Below are 25,360 nucleotides of genomic sequence, written 5' to 3'. Positions count from 1 at the left end.
GGCTGTATCATTGTGGAGGCAGATTGCCATCTAGTGGGGAAGTCTGGCAACACATGCCAATAGGTGCTCTGTAAATATATTAACATATCATTTGGACAAGTGGATACAGCAAGAAATAAAAAAAGGCAGAAGGTGCATTTTTGTCTGAAGTTGGATATTCATTGTAAACTCGTCTGTACTTATTTTGTATCTGCAGATAGACTTTTTGTGACTTCATAATAATTCAAATATATTTTTACAAAAGTAAAAAAGAGAGAAAACATAAAAAAGTGTTTACCAAAGTGCGACCAAATAGGCAATACATCTATCCAATATCTTCATGTCTATGTCTGTATTGTCATCAGATTTATCTAGATCCAGATAGCAATTTCTCTCTCTTATTTTGAGAGGTCTTTGATTTATGGTTTAGCTCACCTAATGTTTTATCTTCTTTGTTATATGTTTGTACCTTTCTTGTCTCTTCATCTAGTCTGTTTTTTGTGCTGTTGTAACATTTTGTTGTCCCATGGGAATCAATGCCTTTTTTAAATATTTTTTAGCTATCTTTGAGCAAAGAAGTGATACAGGTGACAGAGAGAAAGTGCTTACCATATAATGTTGCACTAATGGATGCATCGGCTTCTGTTGAGGATCTACAGCGCAGACAGAGTCCAATTTCGGTCATATTAGAGCTCCACTGGGCTACAACTAAATACATTTCTGTTACAGCATACAAACATGATGAGGAGTGATGGTTCAGTAATTTGTAACATTATTGTGCATAAATGGAGACTCCAAACACTCCCTGACTGCAATCTTTTTCCAGTGGCAGTTTGCATGTTCTCAAAAGATATGCAAGTAAGGTGCATATTTTGGGTGCACATGCAGCAGTTAACTTGTATGTTATGTTGGTTTCCCTGAACAGACTCCCATGACCCTCTACAGTTGGATTAAGGTGTAAAGATAAAGAAATAAGTGAAAATTGTCATTTGGCTCAGTGATTTTTAGAAGTTCCATAAATAAGCTCAATCCTCCAAGTATCTTAAATACTCGACAAACAATTTTGTCCACCTGTCTTGGCACAAGGACAGCGTCACATTGTGGGATTTGTGGATGCCACTATGCTTCCTCTTTCTCTTTCTCCCTCACTTCAAAAGCACAAGAGTGGGGTGACAGGCCAGGAGAGGGGAGCCCCATTGTTAATTGGCCTTTTCAGCTGAACAGAGAGGTGTAAGGAATAAGAAGAGAGGAGGACAATAGGGTCCCATTGCCTCTCCAGAACAAGAGGGATGCACCGCCTAAAAAGATAGACCAGTCAGAGCACATATAGACCTGCAGGGCTCTCCTCAGACAACCCCAAACTGAATGAATGAGGCAATCAATCATGTTGGCTGCAGCTCCCTCAGAATAAATGGCCTGTAGCATCGATGTAGACTGCAGATTGTTTTCAAAAAATGATCTGTCCTGGTGCTGGAGTGGTTCAGATAATGCTTTCAGGGTAGCATAGTGCACAAGCACGAGGTGTTACTTACCAGACAAACAGTTTCCTCACATCTCCTTCCACTGCTGCTGCTCTTCAGTGGAACGATAGGTACTCTTTTTTTTTTTTTGCACTTCAATAAGGGGATGAAGCTCAATTAGCATTTCACAAGTCCCCTTTTCCTCCTCCATTGCGGCCTTCCCCGCGGAGCCCATGCTTTCTCTGGGGATTGTCCTGTTTTGGGCCCTTGTTGCCGTTGGCAGGGTGACAGTATTCGAGTGTGCAAACTTGTGCTATTGTCCGCGGGCCAGAGGGAGCCATGGAGACCCCATAATATGACACAGGAAAATGTTTGCTGATGGCAATTCTATGGGCTTTGTCCGACTCTTTCTCCTTCATGACGACTCGATTTAAGTCTCTAAATGTTTGACTACAAATGCAGGAGTGCTATCCAGCTCCTTTGCCTTTGTCCCGCGAGGTTTGAATGAGTAATTCAGCCTTTGTGTCCCTCGATTGAGGGGGCAAACAGAAAGACAAGATTCTTGAGCGTTCAAGCCCCTTTCCATGGTTATGCACTCTTTAGACCCCCCCCTCACCCAATCCTACAGCTGACATCACTCTTGGGGAGGGTATGAGGGGTATCTATGTTTAAGACTAAACTTTAAACCGCTCCAGAATAAAGTTACATTATATGCATATTTGTTATTCATGCGCACCCCGGCGTTTTTGGAGATGTTTGGCCAACGCGCGGAAATCACCGTGTAGGAGAAATATCGCATCCCCTCAGTGGCTTTTTCCAGATCTCCATGACAACAATTTGCAATGGTGAAGAATTCGATAGCAGGGCGCTTGGAGGCTGATTGGGGTGCATTGTGAGGGGCCTGGGGTCGCTGATTGGTTCAAGGAAAGCACCATAACTACAAGGAGTTTATATTCATTCAACTTGTTGAAGTGCTCAGCCTGGAGGGAAGTCTGTGCCTGGACTGTGGCTTGGAGTGAGTCTGGAGCCATCCAGCAGTGGTGAGTAAAGGGTTATTATCAGCCTGAAAAATATCAACTGAGAGGCATGTCATTCAGTGTGTGCTTGATTGTAAAATTCCTTTAAAAAGAGAAATGTGCTATTATGCAAATAATAAATAGTTTTTCTGATTTCCCTTTAGATCTTGGTGGTGGACTACAAGCTCCAACATGGACTGATTTAATCAAAATCTTTGCAAACATGGCAAACGCAGACAGTGAAGTCAAAACGTTGCTAAATTTTGTGAATTTGGCATCCAGCGATATCAAAGCGGCCTTGGATAAGTCGGCTCCGTGCAGGCGCTCCGTGGATCACAGGAAATACCTGCAGAAACAACTGAAGCGATTCTCCCAGAAGTATTCCAGAGTCCCCAGATGCCACACGCACAGGTCTGCGGAGTATGGATGCGCCAAGCCGCTGGGGACTGCGCACCAGAGTGTGAAGGTCACAGAGGAGGCCGGTTCGGATGCGCAATGTGCAGAGAATGTGGGGAGCGCCGCGGAGCAGGTGCCCATGCGGAACCGCCAACTACCAGCCTCATTTTGGGAGGAACCTAAGTTGACCCCAACTAAGAGGGATCACTCACATTCAGGATTAAAAAAGAACCATGCAGCCACTTCTGAGGGCAGTGAAAATGAAAAGAGGAAAAGGAGTTACGATAATGATGACACAAAGGCCACTCTGTCGGCATCCAGTCGGCGCAGTTCTGCGGATAAAGACACTCTGAAACTGGACCTGACCTCTCACCACTGTGTGAATGTGTGCGGCTGCTGCCCCTTCCAGTACCACGGACACCAGGTTCTCCACAGTCACATTGTTGTCCCACATCCGCAGCTGGGACTGTGGAGTAAAGCAGCAGAGACAGAGAGACCTGAGCATCCTTATGGACAGAAAATCCACACTCACGTTGTGGTCAAACCCATACCGACCAAACCCACCGTCCAGTCACCGATCTTCAGTGTGTTTGGATTCATTTAATTGCCCTACTAATGGAGTAGTCCCACAGAAAACGTGTTAAAAGGACTAATCATTTGCATTCTGCAAAGCCAACTCTACATATTTCAGCATTTGTACATGAGATACTTCATCAAGCACTTATTGGAAAGCTTAATCTATTTTTATTGTTTAAATCTAGAGGACTAAGTTGCACTTGCAGAATAACCTCTTCATGTACACTTTCATGCCACTCTGATGCCTTTCCAAGTATCTGAAAAGTGACAGTAAGTTAAAGTGTTTCTACTTTTAGGTTTTCTGCAGAGGATGGATGCTCTTTTTTTTCAGCACCAAAAGTCATGCAAATGAATGAGAACATCCTGTTTTAGTTTCGTCTTTCAACTATGAGAATAGAATGTGGGACAGAAGATTGCTTTTTTCTTTGTCAAAGTAATGTATGATAGATAGGCACATTTGAAACAATGACTTTTATTTTTAAATAAATGATTCAACTTCCCTCGAGAACTCCTTTGGGCATTAGATTATTTTTCGTTTCTGTGAAACTACAAAACTCTCTGACGGACAGATTAAAGGAATTTATTGTCACATTATACATTTGTTATAAATAGATATTTTACACATAGACAATTGCATCTACAGATAAGAGATAGTGGATGCAGCTAAAAAAAGAAAACAAATTGATAAATTTAGTCACATCTATGAGGCTTATATTGCTTGAAGTTCAGATTAAAGTCAGTCAGCCAGGCTCAGGTATCTGATCAGTCTGTCTGGCAGAGGTAGACTTGTGAGAGATTTCAGTCTGTGTCTCCCCATTTGTGTCCGAATCCTAAATCTGCAAAGGTTCAGCAGTGGACGAGGTGACGCTGTGGACAAGAAAAAGAGAAAAGATCAAGATTGTCGCTTGCATGATTGTTGACCACATTTGCGTTGTATACATGCATGAGGAAGTGAAAGACAGAAAGAGACACGTTTGCACGCCAGAATGATAAGATTTTGTCAGTTGCTTACATGACTTCCTCTTAACGGCGAGCCATTCTTCTCGGCTGTCCAGCAGTTCAGTTAGCTTGCTGCAAAGCTTAGCGTGACCAACATGCTCCAGCAGCAAATCTATGATCGGTCCTGCCGATTTACACATAACAGGTGTTGAGATCCACTCACAGAACTGAAAAGGAAAAAAGACTTAGAAAGCACATTTCAGTTATTGTGAAATCCCTGACACTGTTTTTTGCACATTTTTCACACCTGTGTTGCTCTTCCTTGTGGCTCACTGCAGTTTAAAGGGAGCATATTGTCATTCTGCACAACAAGTCCATTGCTGCCAACTGTTCTTATGTGGGATCCTCCTGATGTTGGGTGAGGGGCACAGCCGTATGTACAGGTAAAACAGGAGGGGGCATCACAGCCATTGTCCAAAAGACACTTGAGGAGAGGCAAATTATTCATGCAAAGTGCAACGACAGCGGGGAACGTAGTGGCGTAAGAGGGTATGCTGGCATTGACATTGGCCTCTCTCTCCAGCAGTAAAGACACGGTGCTGACACAGCCCTGCCGTACAGCCATCAGTAGAGGACTGACTGGGTCCAGACTAAGATTAGCACCGGCTTTCAGTAACACCTCTGCTGTCTCTGTGCTGCCGTTGGCAATTGCAAAGTAGAGAGCTGTTGCTCGTCGATCAGCATACTGGATGGAGAGACTGTTGGCCAGTGTGGCGTTTACATCTGCACCTGTCTTGAGTAGCACAGCTGCCACAGTGTGTCTGTTGTGCTCTGCTGCCAGGTGGAGGGGGCTGATACAACTGTGCCGGAGCCTGGCTCGACTTGTCACTGAGACAAGCAGGGACACAATCCTGCACACAAAGTGAGGACACAAAAGACATGAAGGCAACAAATGCAAAGCAGTTTCTAAAACTTTCGTCATGGTTTCATTCATAATAACTACTCTATTGTGAATTATAACCACACATTATTTATCTGAATACAAATAATACATCATCAATGTTTTCTGTTAAATAATACCTAATTACAAGTGACTTACTCATGGTGTCCACACTGGGCAGCGATATGCAGCGGCAGCAGTCCTGAGTTGGTGGGTTTGTTGGCATCTGCGTTTTTAGTCAACAGCACTGCAACACTTTCCTTGTGGCCATTTTTACTAGCCTCATATAGAGCTGTGACACCATCACACGTCTGCATGTTCACATCTGCACCTACAGAAAAGCATGGTTCATTTATAACCTTGAAATGGGGATCGGAAAAATGAAAAGGAGGAATATTTTGTTGAAGAGAAGTACCTTTTTCAATAAGGTAGCAGAGTGCCCTTATATGTCCTCGCTGAGCTGCTACAATAAGTGGTGTGATGCTGTAAGTATTAGGTGGATTTATTGCAGCCCTGGCTCTTATTAGTATCTCACAGATCTCTGTGTTGTTTCTGGACACAGCTTCATGAAGGGCTGTCCAACCCTGACCACACCGCTGGTTCACAGTGGCCCCATAGGACAGAATGAGGCTCACCATGTCCATATTATCCAACTCGCAAGCTACAGAAACAGACAAGTCATTTGGCTGTTATACAGTTATCTATACAGTTTTTTTTTCTGAATAGTTCTGTTGTACACAACACTGCTGTACCTTTGTACAAAGGGGTTTCTTTGTTCTTGTTGCTGATGTCGGGGTCGGCGCCTGTCTCCAGAAGGCACCGCACACATGACAAGTGTTCAAAAGACACAGCTAGCAGCAGGGCCGTCTGCTCTTGAAGGGTACGTTTGTCCACCGATCCTGGATGGACTGGTAAAGAAAATATTCATATCACACAAACCAGTTTGGTGACTCATTTTGCATTTTGATAATCTACAAACAGAGCACCCAAAACGCCTCTTTGAATAAATCTGTGTTTTTACTCTCCCATATTGTCCCTTTGAGCCCATGCGATTTAAATAGAACCAATGCACTGCCTTAACAATGCTTTCAATGTCATACCCCTCAGTATGATCTTCAAGCACTCTGTCTGTCCACAGAAGGCAGCATCATGCAGAGGTATCCAGCCATCTTTGTTCTCCTTCAGCAGGCTGAGAGGAGCGGATGTTGCCAGATCATTAACAGCCTTCACATCTCCTCTCCTGATGGCAAAGACCACTGGATCAACATCCCTTAAAAAGGAGAGAAAAAAAACCACTTAAATTCTCCTATACACCAAAATGAAATCAAGATTAATTCTAGGCAGATATGTTATTATTGAATCATGATTTAACATGTCCTACTCATATTCTACAACAGTTATAAGAAGACCTCAGATGACCTCAGATGAAGAAGGACAGCTCAGATGACCTCAGATGCAGAAGGACAGCTCACACACACACACACACACACACACACACACACACACACACACACACACACACACACACACACACAGCCCCCGTGTCAAACAGCCCACAAACAACAAAAGACTCACTCCGGCTCTGACGCTTCGTCGCTCGGACCGTCTCCTCTCCTCCTATCTCCCCGCAGTCGCGACATAACATTATTACATTTACTTCCAGCATTACGGAACTGAGATAAGTACTCAGAATAGATGAATTTGGTCATTACTGAGGATGAGGGATTTGAACGGCAGCGTGGCGTCGGAGCAGCTGTGCAGCCTCAGATTATTCTGGGAGCGTTTTGTCACAGGGCGACGCGTCTCTCCATATATGTCAAGAGACTCGGACACCCAGAGATAAGGTGGAGATAATGCAGCCGAGATGTCTTTCTTTGCTCGAAGCCTGTATTTTATTGGCTGGTTCCCACATTAAACAATCAGATAATAAAAAAGACTAATGTTAGAGAGAATAGGCCTAGTACAAGAGGAAATACACAGCAGGGGATAACAATAAGTACTGCAGAAGATTAAAAGGTATATCACCACAGAGACACTCACTTTTGAATGCCACGGTCCTTGACTGTATATGTGTCCATAGACAATGTTATTTGCATCTTATTGTTATGTCCTTCATTTTTGTTAAGAGAGGAGGAAGATGCTATAATGAAATGGACTATACAGTAAAAAGGGCTGTAACTAAGACTTTAGAAATACTGGGGCCACGAGTCTGAATTCCACCACTGATCCTTATACATACAACTTGTTTAACTTTTTGTTTTGACATTTTATTTACTTAATTGTAGAATTATATTTGAAGTAAATTGAATTTGTGCTAGTCGAGAAGCTGTTAAAATTGTGTGTTTGAATCAATTTAGGTCAAACTTCTAAGGTAAGTTAAAGAGTCTGCTGTCCTCCATCTGAGAAGCACCTGATTCCGCTGCACACTGCTGGGAGATGCACAGAGAACCCCCCTTCTCTCTTCTTATGTGAATCGTCCCTATAAAACCCTCCATATGTAATTTGTGTGTATTTGTAGAAAGTAAACTCCATAAGACCCCCAAAATGATCAGAAACATGGTCACTACGGGCATTTGGTAATGTTTTAACACCATGAGAAAATTAAAAAATTATATAACACAAGTATTTACCAAAATACATATATGTGAAGCAGTGGCTTTATTTTAATCTTCAAGCTTTTACCTCTCGATATCACCTCATCTGCCTCCTAAAAGCAGAAAAACTTAAGTCCTATTGAGGGGTAATAAGCAAATTGTTTCCCAACTTCTTAAAATGTTGGTGCATAATTTGTCAGCCAAAACTATAACTTCTTCAAAAAAAAGATTACTTTCTTTTCAAGGCCAACCATCAGGTACTGGTTGGAGTCAGTTTGGTACAGTTACATATTTAATCGCGCTTGGGACCTTTTTTAAATGTGAAGCCCCTTTAGTTGGTAATTTACACACTCATTCACTTTAAGGGGGGCTACAGTTTCTCCACAAGAGGGAGATGTTTTGTCATTGACAGTCCACATGCTAATCTTTGTCATCAATTAAAGTAATAGCAGAAGCAGTTTATATCTGCAGATGTATTCATTGCTATGTCTGCGTGTAGAAAAGAATAGCTGCTGCACAATCACAGGCCTCCAGCGGGCAATAAGCATTTGAGCAGTCCTGTTTTTCTTTTAGATACACTTTTTTTTGTGTGTGTATTTTCAAAGCTAGAACAATAAATTATTAAAATTTAACATCTTTTCGTCACATTTCACTTCCAGATTATGTTAACCACTCAAATACTGTGTAGCTATATACGTAGCTCTTTGTTGTGTCTTTTGAAGACTGATCATGCTGATCCATTGTTGTGACAACTTATAACCATGCCATTTCAAAAATACTACAATTTATATAGAAAACGAAATAGCACAAGTTGTTACTAACCACATAAAATGACTGATTTCAAAGGAATTGTTCTATTATAAGACTTTTGCATAGAGAAACATCATGTGCATACTATACAGTAGTTCTGCGAGTTATAAAGTACATTTATGTTTCCTCACCTGAGCAAGTTTACTGTTGAGTTGGCTGAATTGTGTAGACTCAGGGAGTTGACAGCCAGCCTGTCTTTGATAACGTTGTTTAGTCTCTGGTAAAGAGACCTGGATCTGCTGACTGCAATCATCACAGGAGGAGATGTGTTGCCCAGTCCGAGGACGAAGACATCCAACAGTGTGCTGCTGTCTTCCTCATAAACCAGAGATGAGCCTGATGATCCAGACCAACAGAGTCAGAACAATTACAGCAGCACGTGTAAAAACATGTGTAAACACACATACTCTATGTTCACACTGTGTGAATCAGAGACCAAGCTCATTTGACAGAGCTGAAATCTGCACTGGCAGACATCAGAGAGCAGCAGCTCAGGCAATGAGGCTAGATGCCTTTTAAGGGCATGTTCAACTGCGTTTGATTCCACTTGATTCTGCAGCTCTAGAGGCAACGCTGAGGTGAGGTCGTGTGTAGTGTTACAGTGAGTTATGCAGCAGAAAGTTAGCAAAAGAATACCATAACATTAAGTTGGAGTTAGCATTTATTTGTTCAACTATGACTAGGCTTAACGGTTTAAGAAAACACTGTTTGTTTATTTTTAAACAAAGATACAACACACACAGAAAGAAAAGAGATTTGAAAGAACAAGTGAATAAAACTTTTGAAATTTCTCTTTAAAGCTTAACTATAATTAAAAACTGCAACTCACCCTGTGTCAGCGTTCCTCTTCCTCATTCAAAGAAGTTGCTTTAACATTACAAAAGTGTTGATCTACCTTTATGTGAAGAGAGAAGATAACCTTCTGCTGTAGCTGCACTTGCTGTCACATGATAGAGTGGAAAAATGTACACAAAAGAATGACAGCGGATTTTTGTTTCACAATCCTTTCTTCTGAAGTGTTTGTGAAGAATGCTTCCTGCAACTAAACTGGAAGTGGCTCATGGTTTACTTGACACAAACAAGTCTATCAGCATGGCTATTTACAACTGGAGGAACCAGACTACTCTGATGCTGTTTCCAAATTTCTGAGGAGTCCCACATTGATTTGGCCGATAAAGGCAAACCTGTTTTTTAACAATGTAGTCCCCATTCTTTGATTCCAGGCAATGCTACAAAAGGACCAGCAAGCACCCACAAAACAAATTAAATTTCAAGCAGTTATCTAATAGATCCTCACATATGTAAATATTAATAAGATGTACATTGATGTCAGTGCAGGATTTGCTTTAGATTTAAGATAAATGTATTGCATATATCATTTATCTACAAACTATATATATATATATATATATATATATATATATATATATACTCACTCATTAATATAAATGGAAGTTGAATAAGCAATTGTCTAGTTTTGACAATAACAGAATATTACAACCATCATTACAGAAGGATTTAGTATTGTCTAAAAAGAAGAGAGGAGATAGTGCCTCTGTCTCATTTCAGTGATTACACCTGCGTTTTTCCTGTTTCTCAAGTCAAATTGTCTGCTAGGACAATGGTCCATTGGTAAAACTCTGCAGATGCAACCATCATTTATTTTATTACTTTAACCTTTGATTTTTTGCAATTATGTGTCATATCAATGTCCATTATGAAAAAAAGTCTATAAAACTAGAAAGTCCCTCCACTTAAAAATGTGTGCTTAAAATGCTTAGTGGGACTTCACTTTCATGTTTGACCTTCACTGATACGAATGATGTACATGCAGAGCTGAACACCAGGAGGCTGTTTTCATATCAATCTCCTGAAAGATGAAAGTTTCTCTGTGCTTACATCAAATCTGGATTCAAGACACGTACATTGGTGTGAGCATGATTTGTGAAGTTTATATGCAAAACACTCATGGTTCAACATGCAACTTACACATGTGTGATGTGGAAACTTGAAACCTCCAGTGCACAAACTCAGGCTGAGAACAGACCTTTCAGTGATAAGGACATCTTGCATCCACCAGTAAAACGTTTGAAATGAAAAATATTTGCATATTCACAAAATCTGGAATTTTTTTAATGAGGGAGAAGGAGAATATTTTTTTAACAAGGTAGCCTTGTTCTACTTTTTTTTGTGAAAAAACTTTATCAGACAGAAATTATAATTCATAGCAGAGTATGTGCATAAGTCTAAAACATGTCTGAATGGGATTTTTAATAAAAAGTTGGCAGAGCAGCAGACCTTTTCTTCCTAATTATGCTGTTATTATTATTCAATGTCAATATTGGGTTAATTATGGAACATATTTTGCCCGATTTTTTGCCCACTGCTCCTCCGGGATGGGTCAAATGCAGAGAACTGAATTTCCCCATTGTGGGACTAATAAAGGCTTAATTATTATTATTATTAATTATTATTATTATTATTATTATTATTATTTTACTGGTAAAGTCTGGAGAGTAATTTACAATGTGAGCTCTCATCCCAAACCCTGTCTGGACACAAATTAAAAGTTCAAGTAAAGTCAGTAGAAAGAGTGAGACAATGAGTTGATGTGGATCTTTAACAACTTACCATGATGTCCCTGCTCACAGTAATCTAAGTGTGTTGAGAGTGAAACTTAATTTTTTGACCTTGGAAGCAGTTACAGCAAGTATGACAACTAAGAAAACTACATCCGCTAATGATGAAGGTGAAATGCATGGAAATGAAATGCATGTCGCCACCTATAAGTGGTTTGACTCTTTACATTTTTTGAGTTTGTGTAACAGAGTTTCAGTGTTCAAAACTCTTGATTCATAATGCTATAGTTTGGGACTCGATTCTCGGGAAATAAAACGGAGTGAGTGCTCTTACTTCACTGTAGTGCTCCGGTTCATATGGATGCGTTGCTCTCATCCAGTCATTAAAACAGAACCGCCCCTTTTGCAGTTTTCATGACAACTTAGAAAACGCTCCCTGCACATTCCCTGTTGTTTCGCCGGCGGTTCCCAGGCAACTGCAACACAAATCCAGGAAAACATCCGGAGAAGACTATCTGGTCGCTCGAACGTGGAATAACTGCAGGACTGGTTTACTCATCAGGGTCACTGGATAATGCATGTGCAAAATAAATAATACAAAACAACATGACGTCTTCCCTTCCTATCCTAGATGACAGAGATCCCCGACTTAAGCTGACGGTGGAAAACAGAATAAGAAACATTTTTGTAACACAATCGGAAGACACCAGGTAGGCCGGTGCTTGTATTATACAAGGGGACCATGCACCATGCACACTTCATTTCTCTTAAACCATTTATAAATGTGTCGATTGAATGGTTCTGAACATCTATTTCTCATCAGACACAGAAAGGAGGAAAATGTCAACCTCCTACCTGTTGTGACAGAGGTAAGGCAGAATAAGTCCACATGCATAAAACTAAGGATGTAATTATATGCTGTCGACCTAGGAAACTTTAGGAAGTAGACTATTAAAATAATAATACAGAAAATTAAGTTTTTTTTGGCCTGTGATGACTTTCTTGTTCAAGATATTTTGGTGCATGGACAGAGTTTTAGTGTTTATCATATGTTTAGACTTCCAGCAGAGTCCTTGAGACAGGAGTGAACACTTTGCAAAAGACCCTGGTTCTGAAGAAACAGGCTGAATTGGACAAGGTGGACAAGCAGCTCGCACTCAAACGACAGGAGTTTAAGAACCGTGTGGAGGCTCTTGCTTGGAGAAGGTCTGAACTGGAACTAAAACAACAGCAGGTGAATTGAAAACCCCCCGAGACTTCTTGAAAGCAAGAATGATTATTCTCTAGATATTCACTGATGACACTGGCCAATATTAATGCCCCTTGGGATTTGTATTTTCACCCAGACTACAGAGAGGGTGATGAAGTTTGAGAAGTTTGTGGCTGAAAATGAAGTGAAGCGACGCCGAGCGCTGAAGAAGTATGAGGCTGCACTTGAGCTGAACATTTCTAAACAGAGAGAGATAGAAGATCTGACGGATCAGCTTAAACAACTCAGAGCCAGGTGAGAACCTTCAACCAACGCCTTAATGCGACAATCATACCGTCATTTTTAACCTCAGTTTTCCCACATCTCAATTCACAGAAAGCAAGTTTTAAAGGAGAGAATGTCAAATTACAAAATCTATGAGGACTACTTGATGAAAACACTAGATCATTTCCCCAGCAGTGAGTTCAACAGACTTTTACTGGCCTCAATAGGAAACTTTTTACATGATTCTGTTCTGCTTATCCTAATGAGTGAGTTACATACTGTCTCTAAAATGGACCAAATGGCACAATGTCTTTCAGCTTACCTTGATAATGGGTCTGAATCTTTGGTAATGCCCATCATTCGGCGCCACGAGACCCTGTCCATCACCCACCGGGAGCTGCTGCAGCGTCTGGGGCGTCTGGAGGAGGAGGTTGAGCAGGGCCAGCAACACCTGCTGATCATGAAGCAGGAGCACAGTATTAAAACATTGGTAAGAAACACACACACACACACACACACACACACACACAGATGTTCATCTTTTCTTCAATTGTCAATGCTTGAATGAACAACTTATTAGAATGTTTATGTGAGTTGCAGATGGCCAATAAGGAACTGTCTGAACTCCAGAGTGAGTTAGAAACCCTCAAAGAGAAGAACAAGCAGGCCGAGGTTAACCTGCTGATGGAGCAAGGCCTGTCCAGAGAGAAGGTATGCTTTCAAGATTATGAGTGGGAAAGGACTCTAAGATAATTTGCAGATTGGAGTTAGGGATAGAAATATTGTCAAATGTGCCATTGTCACCCAGGTTGAAGAAGTGGGTCGCTTGCTTATGGCAATCAACAATCTTGCAGAGCAGTGCTATCTATCAACATATGGACCTCTGGAAAACATTAACATACTGACGAGGATGGACATGGTGAAGGTAATATTGTAAGAAAATAGTTGGTTACTATACGGTAGTAATTTTCGTTCCTTTACCTACCTTTTAACTAACCAAGAGTATGATTTCAGGAGTACATCCTGGACAAGGCAGACACAGAGAGGAGAGCGAGGATACTGATGGAGTCTGGGTCTGCCATGATGAGTAGAACAGCTCCGACAGACAAAAGAGAGAGGGGGTCAATGAAAAGCATCGGCAGTAAAACACAAATTAAAAGTTCAAGTAAAGTCAGTAGAAAGAGTGAGACAATGAGTTGATGTGGATCTTTAACAACTTACCATGATGTCCCTGCTCACAGTAATCTAAGTGTGTTGAGAGTGAAACTTAATTTTTTGACCTTGGAAGCAGTTACAGCAAGTATGACAACTAAGAAAACTACATCCGCTAATGATGAAGGTGAAATGCATGGAAATGAAATGCATGTCGTCACCTAAAAGTGGTTTGACTCTTTACATTTTTTGAGTTTGTGTAACAGAGTTTCAGTGTTCAAAACTCTTGATTCATAATGCTATACACCAAAATTTGCACTTCAAATTCTAAAAATCTCTTTGGAATGTAATCATTGTTGCATTTAAAAAAATGTTTACAATCAAATAATGCTGTGAGACAAGAAGCAGTACCCATCAAAACGGCAAATGCAATGGTATGTATGCAATTTTAACAGGTTTAGACTTTACAAACAGCAATGAGAAAAGATCTGTAATTTAATGAGTATTTTAAATTATGTAGAATAAATGACTCTTTGTGATACTCTGTATTTTCTCTATTTAATACAGGACCAAATGCTGCAATCATTTACATTTTCTGTTCCATGTAGTTTGTGTTTTTGCTCAACACACCAAACATTTGCAGCAAATTCCAGAATCTGGCCTGCTCCATGTTGTCAGACACTGGCATACATGTTTTCTTACAGCCCTTTAGTGCACACAGTGATCACCAATTAGGTTGCAATGCTACTCCTCTGCATATGCAGTTAAAGTAGCAAAACATGTTCAGATAAACTTTTTAGGGGGTTATTTTGTCAGTAATTAAGTAATAATCTTCGTTGTAAGGCTGTGAGGAAATGTACTCAAGTAGCTTATTTTATACAAGGATTTTTTTTTAAATAGCCTACTTGTACTTTACTTGAGTATTGTCTATTTTTATGCTTCAACTTCACTTAATTTCAGGGGTAAACATTAAACTTTTTACTACACTACAATAATGTGACAACCATAATTAGACTACGTGTTACTTCGGAGATTCAAAACGTTTCAACAGATACATATGATGCAACACTGAAGGCAACATAACGTTAAAAACAAACCCCAGCTCGACCACATACATTGTACTGCCGAACGTTACTTTTACCTTGATAATAAAAATAAATGCTGATAATACTACTACTTTTAGGGTTTCTACTTGTAGCAGAGGTTCATTGTTGCCATTACTTTTAGGCTTGATTCATTTTTGTTACGTTGCAAGAAGTGCGACTCCATCATGAAGTAACACACTGTCCCTTTAACACGAACACGTGGTTTCTGCAAACATCCGGTTTCCAGAAAATGGAAATAAGATTGCAACAATGTTTTGACACACAGCTTTGACGCACATATTCTTGATAAACTGTAATTAGGTTTGGTCTCGCATTGTCTCCACACTGAGGCGTGTCTTGCGGCTGCTCGGCCCTGGAGCTGCTGCCTGGTCTCTGAGTAGTAAAGCTGCTTGTGTCTCGACAGATGGAGGCAGGCTGCCTCGTCTCTGGCCGAGAGGACATCTCGTCGCTGTTTCCTGAGCTAATGCCGGGTGCCAAATACAAAGTAGGACATTTAGTTTGGGTTGGGCTGGTGAAGGCTACTTCAAGTGGTCTCTCGTAGTTTAAAGACTTCAAACTGTCCAACATATAATAATCACACTGTTGTCCTTTGTTAGGATTTAAGCGGTCAGTTCTCCACCGTCAGACAAGTGCGTGGAGATGGAAACTGCTTCTACAGAGCCCTCTGCTTCGCACACTTGGAGTCATTGCTACACAATGCCAGGGCTCTGCAGAGGTCAGCCGTCCTCATGATTGACATTCCTCCAAACTGAAGCCACTTACAGTTTAATGTGTTGATATCTAACTGTTTACACTTTCAGATTTAAGGAGAAAATCGTTCAAACCTATGAAGACTTGTCTTCAGCGGGATTTGATGAGAGGTCCTTCAAGCGTCACCTTAACACAGTAAATAATGTATATTTGATTGACTTCACCATGAGGTTTAAGACCAGTAAAGCACTAGTTTTAATAAGTCTGGAAAGGAAAACAATCTTAAAGGGGAATTTATTATTTGGAACGAAACGTTCAGAAATGATATAAGCAATAATACAACAAAGTCCTAGTTTGGGCCTTTGGGTCCATCATTACAATGATCATACAAAAGTAGTGTTTGTAATAATCTGACAAATAGGCACATAAAGGTGTATAGTGCAAAATAGATCGTTATAATAATTTGGATAAGTGAGAATGTTTTAATGGTGGCGTCAATCTCTGACACGAGACATCTGCAGAACAAAACTAAATTTAAAAGCCATCTTCTGGATAGGAAAGCCACTGATCTGGCAATATGTCACATTACCTATGAAGGTTCTCTGTTATTTAAATGTAATGGCTAATTTGGTAAAGTATTGCAAGTCTAAACTTGATATCTTGAAAGTCTTTAGGCACTAATCCATCAGTTTGTCATTGGTACTTCTAATGGATCTCTCTGCTTAAAAAGGTGTAGGGAATTAAAATAAAAGTATTACAGGGACACCTAGAACTATTTTGAACCAATGTGTGTAAAAACCTAGTTATCTTGCAGGTTGTCAACATTGTGGAGCAGTGCCAGGCTGATGAGCAGGAAGACACGCTGCTCAGGCTCTTCAATGAGCAGATGACGTCTGACAGCGTGGTTCAGTATCTCCGGCTGCTCACCTCAGCACGCCTGCAAAACCAGGCAGAGTTCTTCTGCAACTTTGTGGAGGCCCCAAATCTGCTAGTCTACTGTCACCAAGTGAGTAACAAAGTGCTGCTTCCATCTAGTGAAAAAAATAGTAGACCCAAGGTTTTACGAATGATGACACAAGGAAATCTAAAAGGTTTGGTAATGTCTTCGCTCTCTTCATTCAGGAGGTGGAGACCATGGCGATGGAGTGTGATCACGTGGACATCTTAGCTCTGTCACAGGCCCTGGATATCTGCATCCACATCGTCTCCATGGAGGGCGATGAACCGCTGCTGGCTCACCACATCATTCCAGAAGGTGCCGAGCCCTCCCTGCACCTCCTCTACCAAACGTCACATTATAACATTCTCTACCCACGACCTCAACACTGACCAGAGACCCACACGGACTCAGCTCAACTCAGGAATATTGACTTTGGTGGAATAAAAATCCCTTCTGGGCTTTAAGACACTTATGAAAACAGATTTTTATAAAGTCTTGCAGTGTACAGCGACTCAACAACATTTGGAAACACAATTTTTTGCACATTGTGCAAGAAGTATTTAAATGAATGGAAATTAATTCATGTAAAGACATTTACATAAATCAACAATTACATAAACCTTGTCAAAGATGGCTTCTCTAAATACACATTCCATTAACACGTCACTGCTGCTGCTTTTTTTTCTGCTGTTGTGCAACACTTTTCTTTAACTTCCGTTTCTTCTCCTGTATTGAAACCCTGGTGAGGGCATTTTCCCTCCCAGATAGAGGCATGTTAGGCAGGGACAGCTTTCCCATCTGAGTGGGGTACTTGGTCTTAATATCATTCTTGAAAACAGGCTGGTCGATCAGATGCTTCAAATGCTTTTTCATCCCCTTCACCATCCTCTGCTGCTCTTTGTCATCGTATTCATCCTTTACCCCGCCTGTGGACATAGATCGTATATTCAGTTGTCTGTATTTAAACATTTTTAAATAAAGGGAACCTGATGCAAGACATGTTGTGTTATGTTGGTCTCACCGATTAAAAGATCCTCATCCAGGTCGACCTCAAGGGCCTCTGCTGCTTGTTTGAACCAGGAGTTGTGTTGCTTCTCCCTGCTGTTGTGGAACTCAATCTTCTCTATCTGTCTGGCCAAGTTTACCCGATCCTGTGGAGAAACGCGGTCAACGATGAACAATCAAATATCATTTCTTTAATGTCACATAAAGGCTTGTCCTAACGCTGGATCTCACCTTGATGGCTTCCATGCATTTGATCTCTATGGGGAACATGGGAAGGTCCTCGTCCTTCCCAAGAGCCTTGTAGATCTTTTTGAAGTTCATCATGTCATCTGGTCCCATTAGCAGCAAACTAAGACCCTCTTTGGTGGCTCTCGCTGTTCTGCCGCTCCGATGGACGTAAGTCTCAGACGTCCTGGGAACCTTATGTTCACAGGATTATAGATAATTACACCATGGACTAGTAACACTAAGGCTCACTTTATGCATGCAGTATGCCGTAGCAGAATATCTATATACCAGCCTCATATACAATATTGCAGTCAACAGAGCTCTGCAGCTGTATTATTTAAAATAAAACATGTAAAACCTGAAACCAAAATTTTGCTCGACAGTATAGCAAGTCCTGCACCAAGGCTCAGTAAAAAATAATGGTTAGTGTTACAGTTAATAAGCACCCTTGTTTATACAGGACAATACTCCGATTAATATAAGTAAATGTCTTTCAGAAATAATAAATGCTGTGGACAAAGCTTACCTGGTAGTGAATGACATGCTCAACATTTGGGATATCCAGTCCTCTAGCTGCCACATCAGTAGTCAGCAGAACACAACTGAGAATGACATTTTGATATTGTGTTAAGTGTCAATTTAATAAGCAAGGAGTGAATGGTGAAGTTTTGAGTTGATTACATGTCAAGGGAAGTGACACTGAAGAGATGCTAAATAATGAAATTTTCCAGAAAAAATCTTTAGCAACTAATAAATGTGTCAATATCACTTTAAGACAGAGTTTATTACAAAAACTGGGGGGAAAAACTAATCTCAATCTGTATAATTTATAATAATTAGTTTATCCTCCATGATTTTCTACTTATTTTTTTAACCAAGGGTGCAAAAGCACATGAACAGACAATTCAAAGTGAACTCAAGTTTCTCCACCTTTCACTGCCAGGAGGGCAAACTTGTAAACTACAGAGCATATTCTGTAAATATGCATTTTTGATTAAACTCTCAACAATAGAACATCAAGTCATGGAAACATAATCCAGGACTTTTAATGCATTCCAGATAAAACCCTGAAGGCCTTAGTTGCAGTAAAGTTATTTTTATATTTCATCATAGTAACACAATTACTAACCTAACCTGAGGCAAACACCTCCAGAATGCTAGTGCAAGTGTGTGCAAACCTCACCTCTCCCTCTCAGCAAACCTTTCCAGGTTTTTGAGGCGTTGTTTCTGATGCATGTTGGCATGAAGGGGAAGTGGAGTGCAGTCCAAGATAACCAGCAGAGAGTTCAGTCTCTTGATGCAGTCTATGCTGTTGGCAAACACCATGGTGCGGCCAGGATACTGGAGCATGAAGTAGTAAAGGTAGAAGTCCTTCTCTTCCTTCTGACAATGGATTCGGGTCTCCGTCAGGGTCTCCACAGTTGCCTCTTTCCTGGTAAGGTCAATGATTTTAGGTTTGGACTTGATCCCCACTTTCTGCATGAGAACTTCCAGCATGCTCCTCTGGTCCACGTTCTTCTTCTTCTTCTGCAGAACGCGGGTGGGCAGGCTGCGAGCCATGGTCAGTGTGGCGGAGAACACAAAGGTCTGCCTCTTGGGATTAAATTCAACGGTGTTAAGCATCTCCAGCAGACTCTCCAGCTCTGCAAAGTGGCCTCTCTCTACCATGCGATCTGCTTCATCGATGACCAGGCACCTGTAGAATAACACAACAAAGAGAAGTCAATAAAAAAATTAAAAAAAAGGTACCTCTGTGAATGATCAGCATCAGAGCAATATTCATCACACTCAAACTATTCCTGATGTTGATCTAGCTTTCTGTAGGGAAGTCAAGTTCAATAAAACAAAGTTTGCTTTCAACACACACAGTTCTGCTGCCTCTGGCTTTTTGTTTGAACATGATTGCACAGGGACCTCCTACAACTGGCAATAATGTGTCTGCAGTCAATGCCAGGACTCTTTGATTTATAAATCCTTTTACTGTTGATGTTGTACTTAAGGCCCGTTCATTTTTTTACAGAGCATTTTACATACTTTATATTTAATCTTTATATTACATCCTGTATGGTTCCCCGTATTTGGAAATTACCTAATGTGGTACATCCATATCGGCCTATAAAAATCAAAGCCAACTCCATATTTATATTTCTTTATAACTTTAAATGTAACAGGACATTGCAGTGTAAAAAGCATTTATGGAGATCCGTATTACCTTCAGGAACCCAAACCAATAAAACCTTTAATCAAAATCTGATTAAGGAAGTAGGGGCTTGATAACATGATCATGACATTAGTGTTTTACAAAATTGTGTTATTATTTATTATTGACTCAAGGTATATTTTCATCACAAACTAATATGTTAACAAAAACAATATAAAAAAACTCCCCCAGAACACACAAAAACAATCCTTGATACCTCTACCCAATGCAGGTACACAAAATACAAATGAATAGAAAACATATATTACATTGACTTATTGTAGTTTTTGTGTTTGATGACCTCTGTCTGTTGTAATGCAGTACAGTGGGAAACAGTTTATTGTACTGAATTTGATAGTATCTTTATAATTTGTTTTACTCCATCTCTATTTATCTGTGATTTTGCACATATTTGCCATATCTTGAGAAACTATGACTTACCGGAGCTTTCTTAAATTCGTTAGATGTGGATGCTTCTCCTGGATCAAGTCCCAAAGACGTCCTGGAGTTGCAATAACGATTTCTGGTCTTCTCTTCAGCATCCTTCGTTGTTTCTGTTGTGCCATTCCACCCACCAATATCGCCGTTTTGATGTCTACAGAAAAGTTACATATTGAGTCTCCTGACATTCATAATTAAGTTTAAATATAAAAAAAACAAAAAACCTGGTAATCATAAAACTTGAATGACTTACCTGTAAATTTTGCTACAGCATCAATATGGTGCTTGACCTGAACAGCCAGCTCCCTGGTGGGACAGAGCACCAGTCCAAGCAGAGGCTGACTGCGACCACCAGCAGGTTCTTCTTCTGCTTCAGCGGTGGGGTCAAAGTCAAAATCTGCATTTTCGATTACTTTTACACAGCCGAGCCTCTCATCGTCATATTTTTCTTCACTGTCGTCTTCGCTGTCCTGTTCATCTGTGTCACCTTGATCCTGCTCTGCGACGCTTTCACTCTCTTCTCCCTCAGCGTCCACATTGTCCTCCATGTCTTCTTCTACTGTGGACTTATCTAAAGCTGGTAAATACAAACTCTCCACCATCGGGGTTGATTCGGTGTTGTCATCCGCCGGCTTTTCTGAACTGTTCTTCCACTCCAGGATGGTGTGGATCATGGGAATACCAAAAGCCAGTGTCTTCCCACTTCCTGTAATCACAGTGCTCTCATTAGCTTCACTTATGGAAACATGAGGACATACTTTTATGGGACAAAAACAAAGGGTACTTTATCTTACCTGTCTCAGCCGCCCCCAGTATATCCATACGATCCCTGATAGCTGGAGGCAAAGTCAGGGCTTGTATGGGACTTGGTGAGCCAAATCCAAGACTGCTCAGTGCCTTTAACACAGGGGAGGGGACGAACAGGTCCTTCCAGGCACTCACATCTGCATTTTTGTCACTGGAGCCAGATCCAGCTGCATTTGTCCAATTCTTTATCTGCTTTTTGGTTTTAGGGGGCTTTGTGACTTTATCTTGAGTGGGTTTTTCTTTTTCCACAGCCTGAAGTTCTGATGTAGACTGGTTTGGCTCTGCCTCTAGGGTTTTATCTTTTTTCATCTGCCTCTTCTGTTTCTGTTTCTTCTTCTTCTTTTTGTTGCTATTCTTTGTGAGTTTTAATTGGGCATCGGGTTCTGGAATAATAGCTGTATCTTTAGAGGCTACTTCTTTAGGCCTTTCATCTTCTCCTCCCTCCTCACCTGCAGCGACATCCTTCTGTGTCACTTCTTCAGCAGTCTTCTCTGCTTGGTCCGATTCCTGTGCAGCCAGTTTCTTATTTTTCTTCGTTTTGGCTTTTTTCTTGGCTGGTTCGGCTGTTTTCTGTTGTTCCTCTTTGCTTTCCACATCTACCTTCACTTCAGCCTCCTCTCCCTCGCTGGATTTTCTCTTCTTCGTTTGCTGCTTCTTCTTCTTAATCTTCTCCTTCTTCTTCTTCTCCCTCTCCTTCTTCTTTTCGAGTTCCTTTGCTGCTTTGGCTTCAGCTTTCTCAGAGTCTACCAGCCGGTAATCTGTCAGCTCTTCAAAGCAGACCAGACCCTCCAATCCCTCCTCGGAGAAGAGACTGGGGTCGAGATCTATAGCTTTCCATTTACTCTTCAAGTGGATGCTCCGTTTGGCTCGTTTCATGATCAGCGCCGAGGACATGACCTTGTTTCCGGGCTTCATCTTCTTTATCTTCATTTTCGTACAAATATATTCAGAGTCACGCCAATATGTTGAATGGCCTCCCTGAAACGCGTGGCGTTGTGTGTGAAGTGAGCTGGCAGCTACGTGCAGACGCGATCCAACTACACAGACAAAGACACGTTAGACCCGACATAAACAACAATACAACAACTAGAAGTAAAAACAGAGAAAAGAGTGCTACCTGGACTGGCTGTGTATTTTGTAAGTCAAAATATTGTTAGGAATGATGACAACCACGCATGACACGAGGGCGCAGCCATGACAGTGTTGATCACGTGGTTTAGAAAACTTTATTTGTCCCACAGCGGTTACAAAGGTTCTCTTCCGCAGGTCGATGAAAACGATGCAAACGATTAGTCATGTTATTTATTTGAAGTGATCAGGAGCATGCTTTCTCTAGATTGTAGGTACTCTCAGACATTTCTAATCTCACTAAGATCAGTGTTTGAGCTGACATGTCTTATTCAAATCAGATGTGTTGTTGTGTACCTTTAATTAAAAGGTTTATACATTTTACAATCTATTCTTTTTTTTTTATACATCGGTCATAATATAACACTTCCATAATGCCGGTGAACAATCTCTAGCTGGAGAGCCATCAGTTAATTAGCCACCAAGTTTGCAGATTTAAATGTTCATGCTTCATCAGTAAAAGTTATTTGTCATCTGAATACATTTATTAAAGTAAATCTATCATTGGCTAAGGATTTTTACAATAATCCGTCAAGTCTGCAGTTTTTTTTTTTTATTGTTAATACATATTTAAAGGTTGATTTCAGATGTAAAGAGACAAAAAGCCAAAGTGAGGCACCATAATGTTAGTTCTTTATTATAGGGATCACATTAGACAGGCTAAAAGAACAGAACAGCACAACGTTTAATCTTTTTTTTTTTTTTTTTTTAAAGTTGCATCAAAACAGCCATTTAAAAGCCTTAAGAAACACATTGTTACCTGCTCAAACAAGCAAGTCATGACTGCTAGTTTTTGGTAGGGTCTATCACCCTGCCCATGAACAGCAGACAGTTTGTGGCTTCATGGTATATGAAGAAGAAAAACGGCCTGTTGACAGTGAAGGTCCTGGGTAAGGAATATGGAATAATGCCAGTTACTGTGACAGCTGCTGCAGTAGTTCCTGTCTCGTCCACCTCAATCACAGCCTTGTGCAGAACCTGGGATTTTACAGTAGAGGTTAAAAATAAATTCACCATCTGCAGAGGTTGGAACATGCAAGTATACTTTTACAGCGTGGTGAAATGGAAAACTAACCTCCGACACTTTGAGAGGTTCTTCCTTACTCAGCTTTGTCAAATTGGCTGAATTGCTGAAGATACTGGCCATGCCCATATCTGGCAGAAGATTATGCAGGGAATACGACTCTTCCATCTTGAATTTGGGCATGTTGACTTCCAGTTTGCTGTGAACATAAAGATATGGCTGGCAATGTTGAGTAGACTCACTTGTTATCTGTTGCTGTAGGTATTTGATATTATGTATTTGCATTGCATTTGCAGAACCTTTCACAAAGTACTTAATGGGCCAAATACAACAGAATAGAGACGATAAAACAGTAGAAAAACTACAAAACGATGAGCTTTTCAGGACAGTGTAAAAGATTCTCCACATAATTACTTTGTAGGAACTTACATTTTTTGCAGATTTTTGATCCAGCTGAGAAACCTCTTAGCAGTGATCCCATCATCGATTACATTGTAGTCCATGTCTTTGTTTGGTAGCAGGATAAGCATGGAAACACCTTCCTGATATGGTAGCTTCAACACTTTAGCACCAAGAGGAACATCTTCCATTGAGTAGAACTTATCCTCTAAAAACATTGTCGGCACTTGCACAATATTATAGTTGTCAATGTAGAACGGTGAATTTTCGGTAAAAGCGGGGTTGAAAGGCTTCTGCCAGGATCCTGTGATGAAAGGATACTATTAGTTTGTTTGTGACACTGAAGGTCAAAACACAAATGGGTTTCAAATCATGGTTAATAAAGACCTTAGTATACAAGAGTGATTCAACTTACCCTGGAAGAAAATTGTGTTGATTAACATGAGTTGGGTCAGTGGATCTAGGTTGGAAATCATCTCTGCCACTTTGTCCAGAGTCTTGTTCTTGAAATACTCATTGATGAAGCTGATGCTCCCCGTTGTGTCCGCAAAGTCTACACTTTTGATGTCAGCGTCAAAAAATGTCTTGATTTGATCTTTGAATACTTTTTCGATCACAAAGTGCTGGCACGAAAAGAGGGCCATGCCTTGGTCCAGTTTCAGCGATCCATTCTGTGTGATGGTCTCACGAAGAAGTTGAAAGAGAGCTGGGATAAGTTCTGGCTGGTCAGCCTGCTCCAGCTGCTCCAGGTTGAGTCCTTTCAGTATTTCCTCGCGTGTGACACCACCAGTGGCCATTAAAAGAGCAGCAAAGCTTGTGGAGATGCTCAGAGGGGAGAAAAAGATATTCTTGTCATGATAGCTGGATATTTTTCTGTATAGGTTCATGGCAAAGTCCATATTTTTGAGGGAAAGATCTGAGATGGTGGCACTTGGAAGGTGCGCTTGGTGGACAGGAGCGAGGAAGAACATGCAGGTTACAAATAAAATAAGTCCCATCTTCATTTTGTGTGCCACCATATTTTTGAGGTTTGGTTGCACAACCTGAAACACACAGACATGTAGATGTCAAAAGATAATTAAAAAAAAAAGCACAATTGAATAGTGACACAATTGCTAACCAATTCGTTCCCATATATCTATAGAATTTTTCATTTCCAATACCAACAAAAGCACTTGAAATAATTCAGTTTTGAAATGCAATAGATAGTTCTGACTAAATATTTTTTCCATGATTGACGGTCATACGTACCATTCAGCTAGTGTGAGATTACTTCTGAAAGCTCCATCTATTATTTGGAGAAACAAAGTGCAAGTGTGCTCTGAGAGTTACATATTAACCATGACACTCCGCCTGTTATGTTGCTCCAAATGAAGTCAGAGTTGTTTTTTGAACATTCAGGGTCTCTTTTCCAGAGGTGAGCCATGAGAACAGTCAATAATTGCATATGAACATTGAGGTGCCAAAACTGAGACAT

General features: G+C 40.6%; 6 protein-coding genes across 8 annotated transcripts; 3 read left to right on the top strand and 3 right to left on the bottom strand.

The window, feature by feature from the left end:
- The first annotated feature begins 2,678 nt into the window (after positions 1-2,678).
- Positions 2,679-3,455, top strand: LOC129103006 (protein FAM181A-like). Its single transcript, XM_054613247.1, has one exon. It carries the CDS (start codon positions 2,679-2,681, stop codon positions 3,453-3,455), a length of 777 nt encoding a protein of 258 aa, XP_054469222.1.
- Positions 3,456-3,933: 478 nt separating this feature from the next.
- Positions 3,934-13,093, bottom strand: LOC129103565 (ankyrin repeat and SOCS box protein 2-like). Of its 2 annotated transcripts, none has more exons than XM_054614087.1 (9): positions 13,086-13,093; positions 8,842-9,046; positions 6,407-6,576; positions 6,059-6,214; positions 5,722-5,967; positions 5,466-5,637; positions 4,674-5,277; positions 4,440-4,593; positions 3,934-4,294 (listed from the first exon to the last, which is right to left on the bottom strand). In XM_054614087.1, exons 2-9 carry the CDS (start codon positions 8,961-8,963, stop codon positions 4,164-4,166), a joined length of 1,755 nt encoding a protein of 584 aa, XP_054470062.1. In that variant the 5' UTR covers positions 8,964-9,046; positions 13,086-13,093; the 3' UTR covers positions 3,934-4,163. The 2 variants fall into 2 exon arrangements, with proteins under 2 accessions (XP_054470062.1, XP_054470061.1); XM_054614086.1 differs by lacking the exon at positions 13,086-13,093 and adding an exon at positions 9,540-9,578.
- On the top strand, positions 11,774-14,410 carry si:ch1073-416d2.4 (coiled-coil domain-containing protein 42 homolog). 2 transcript variants are annotated; one of them, XM_054614089.1, is made up of 9 exons: positions 11,774-11,999; positions 12,113-12,158; positions 12,347-12,523; positions 12,636-12,793; positions 12,875-12,957; positions 13,081-13,253; positions 13,364-13,474; positions 13,572-13,688; positions 13,778-14,410. In XM_054614089.1, the coding sequence occupies exons 1-9, from the start codon at positions 11,896-11,898 to the stop codon at positions 13,961-13,963; spliced, it is 1,155 nt and encodes a 384-aa protein (XP_054470064.1). In that variant the 5' UTR covers positions 11,774-11,895; the 3' UTR covers positions 13,964-14,410. The 2 variants fall into 2 exon arrangements, with proteins under 2 accessions (XP_054470064.1, XP_054470065.1); XM_054614090.1 differs by having other exon boundaries at positions 13,572-13,696; positions 13,778-13,928.
- Positions 14,411-15,250: 840 nt separating this feature from the next.
- Positions 15,251-17,053, top strand: LOC129103363 (ubiquitin thioesterase OTUB2-like). Its single transcript, XM_054613805.1, has 5 exons — positions 15,251-15,505; positions 15,618-15,736; positions 15,822-15,906; positions 16,526-16,717; positions 16,834-17,053. Exons 1-5 carry the CDS (start codon positions 15,425-15,427, stop codon positions 17,038-17,040), a joined length of 684 nt encoding a protein of 227 aa, XP_054469780.1. The 5' UTR covers positions 15,251-15,424; the 3' UTR covers positions 17,041-17,053.
- Positions 17,054-17,314: 261 nt separating this feature from the next.
- ddx24 (DEAD (Asp-Glu-Ala-Asp) box helicase 24) lies at positions 17,315-22,751 on the bottom strand. The gene is made up of 9 exons (XM_054613798.1): positions 22,450-22,751; positions 21,320-22,369; positions 20,779-21,231; positions 20,526-20,679; positions 19,068-19,580; positions 18,411-18,486; positions 17,888-18,076; positions 17,673-17,802; positions 17,315-17,577 (listed from the first exon to the last, which is right to left on the bottom strand). Exons 2-9 carry the CDS (start codon positions 22,260-22,262, stop codon positions 17,315-17,317), a joined length of 2,721 nt encoding a protein of 906 aa, XP_054469773.1. The 5' UTR covers positions 22,263-22,369; positions 22,450-22,751.
- A 315-nt stretch (positions 22,752-23,066) lies between these two features.
- Positions 23,067-25,237, bottom strand: LOC129103361 (protein Z-dependent protease inhibitor-like). Its single transcript, XM_054613800.1, has 5 exons — positions 25,135-25,237; positions 24,299-24,926; positions 23,914-24,187; positions 23,536-23,683; positions 23,067-23,438 (listed from the first exon to the last, which is right to left on the bottom strand). Exons 1-5 carry the CDS (start codon positions 25,135-25,137, stop codon positions 23,247-23,249), a joined length of 1,245 nt encoding a protein of 414 aa, XP_054469775.1. The 5' UTR covers positions 25,138-25,237; the 3' UTR covers positions 23,067-23,246.
- Between the last annotated feature and the right edge of the window lie 123 nt (positions 25,238-25,360).

Source organism: Anoplopoma fimbria, chromosome 15 (genome assembly GCF_027596085.1).
Source record: "Anoplopoma fimbria isolate UVic2021 breed Golden Eagle Sablefish chromosome 15, Afim_UVic_2022, whole genome shotgun sequence".
NCBI classification, from domain to species: domain Eukaryota; kingdom Metazoa; phylum Chordata; class Actinopteri; order Perciformes; family Anoplopomatidae; genus Anoplopoma; species Anoplopoma fimbria.
This window is presented reverse-complemented; position numbering and strand designations above follow the sequence as displayed.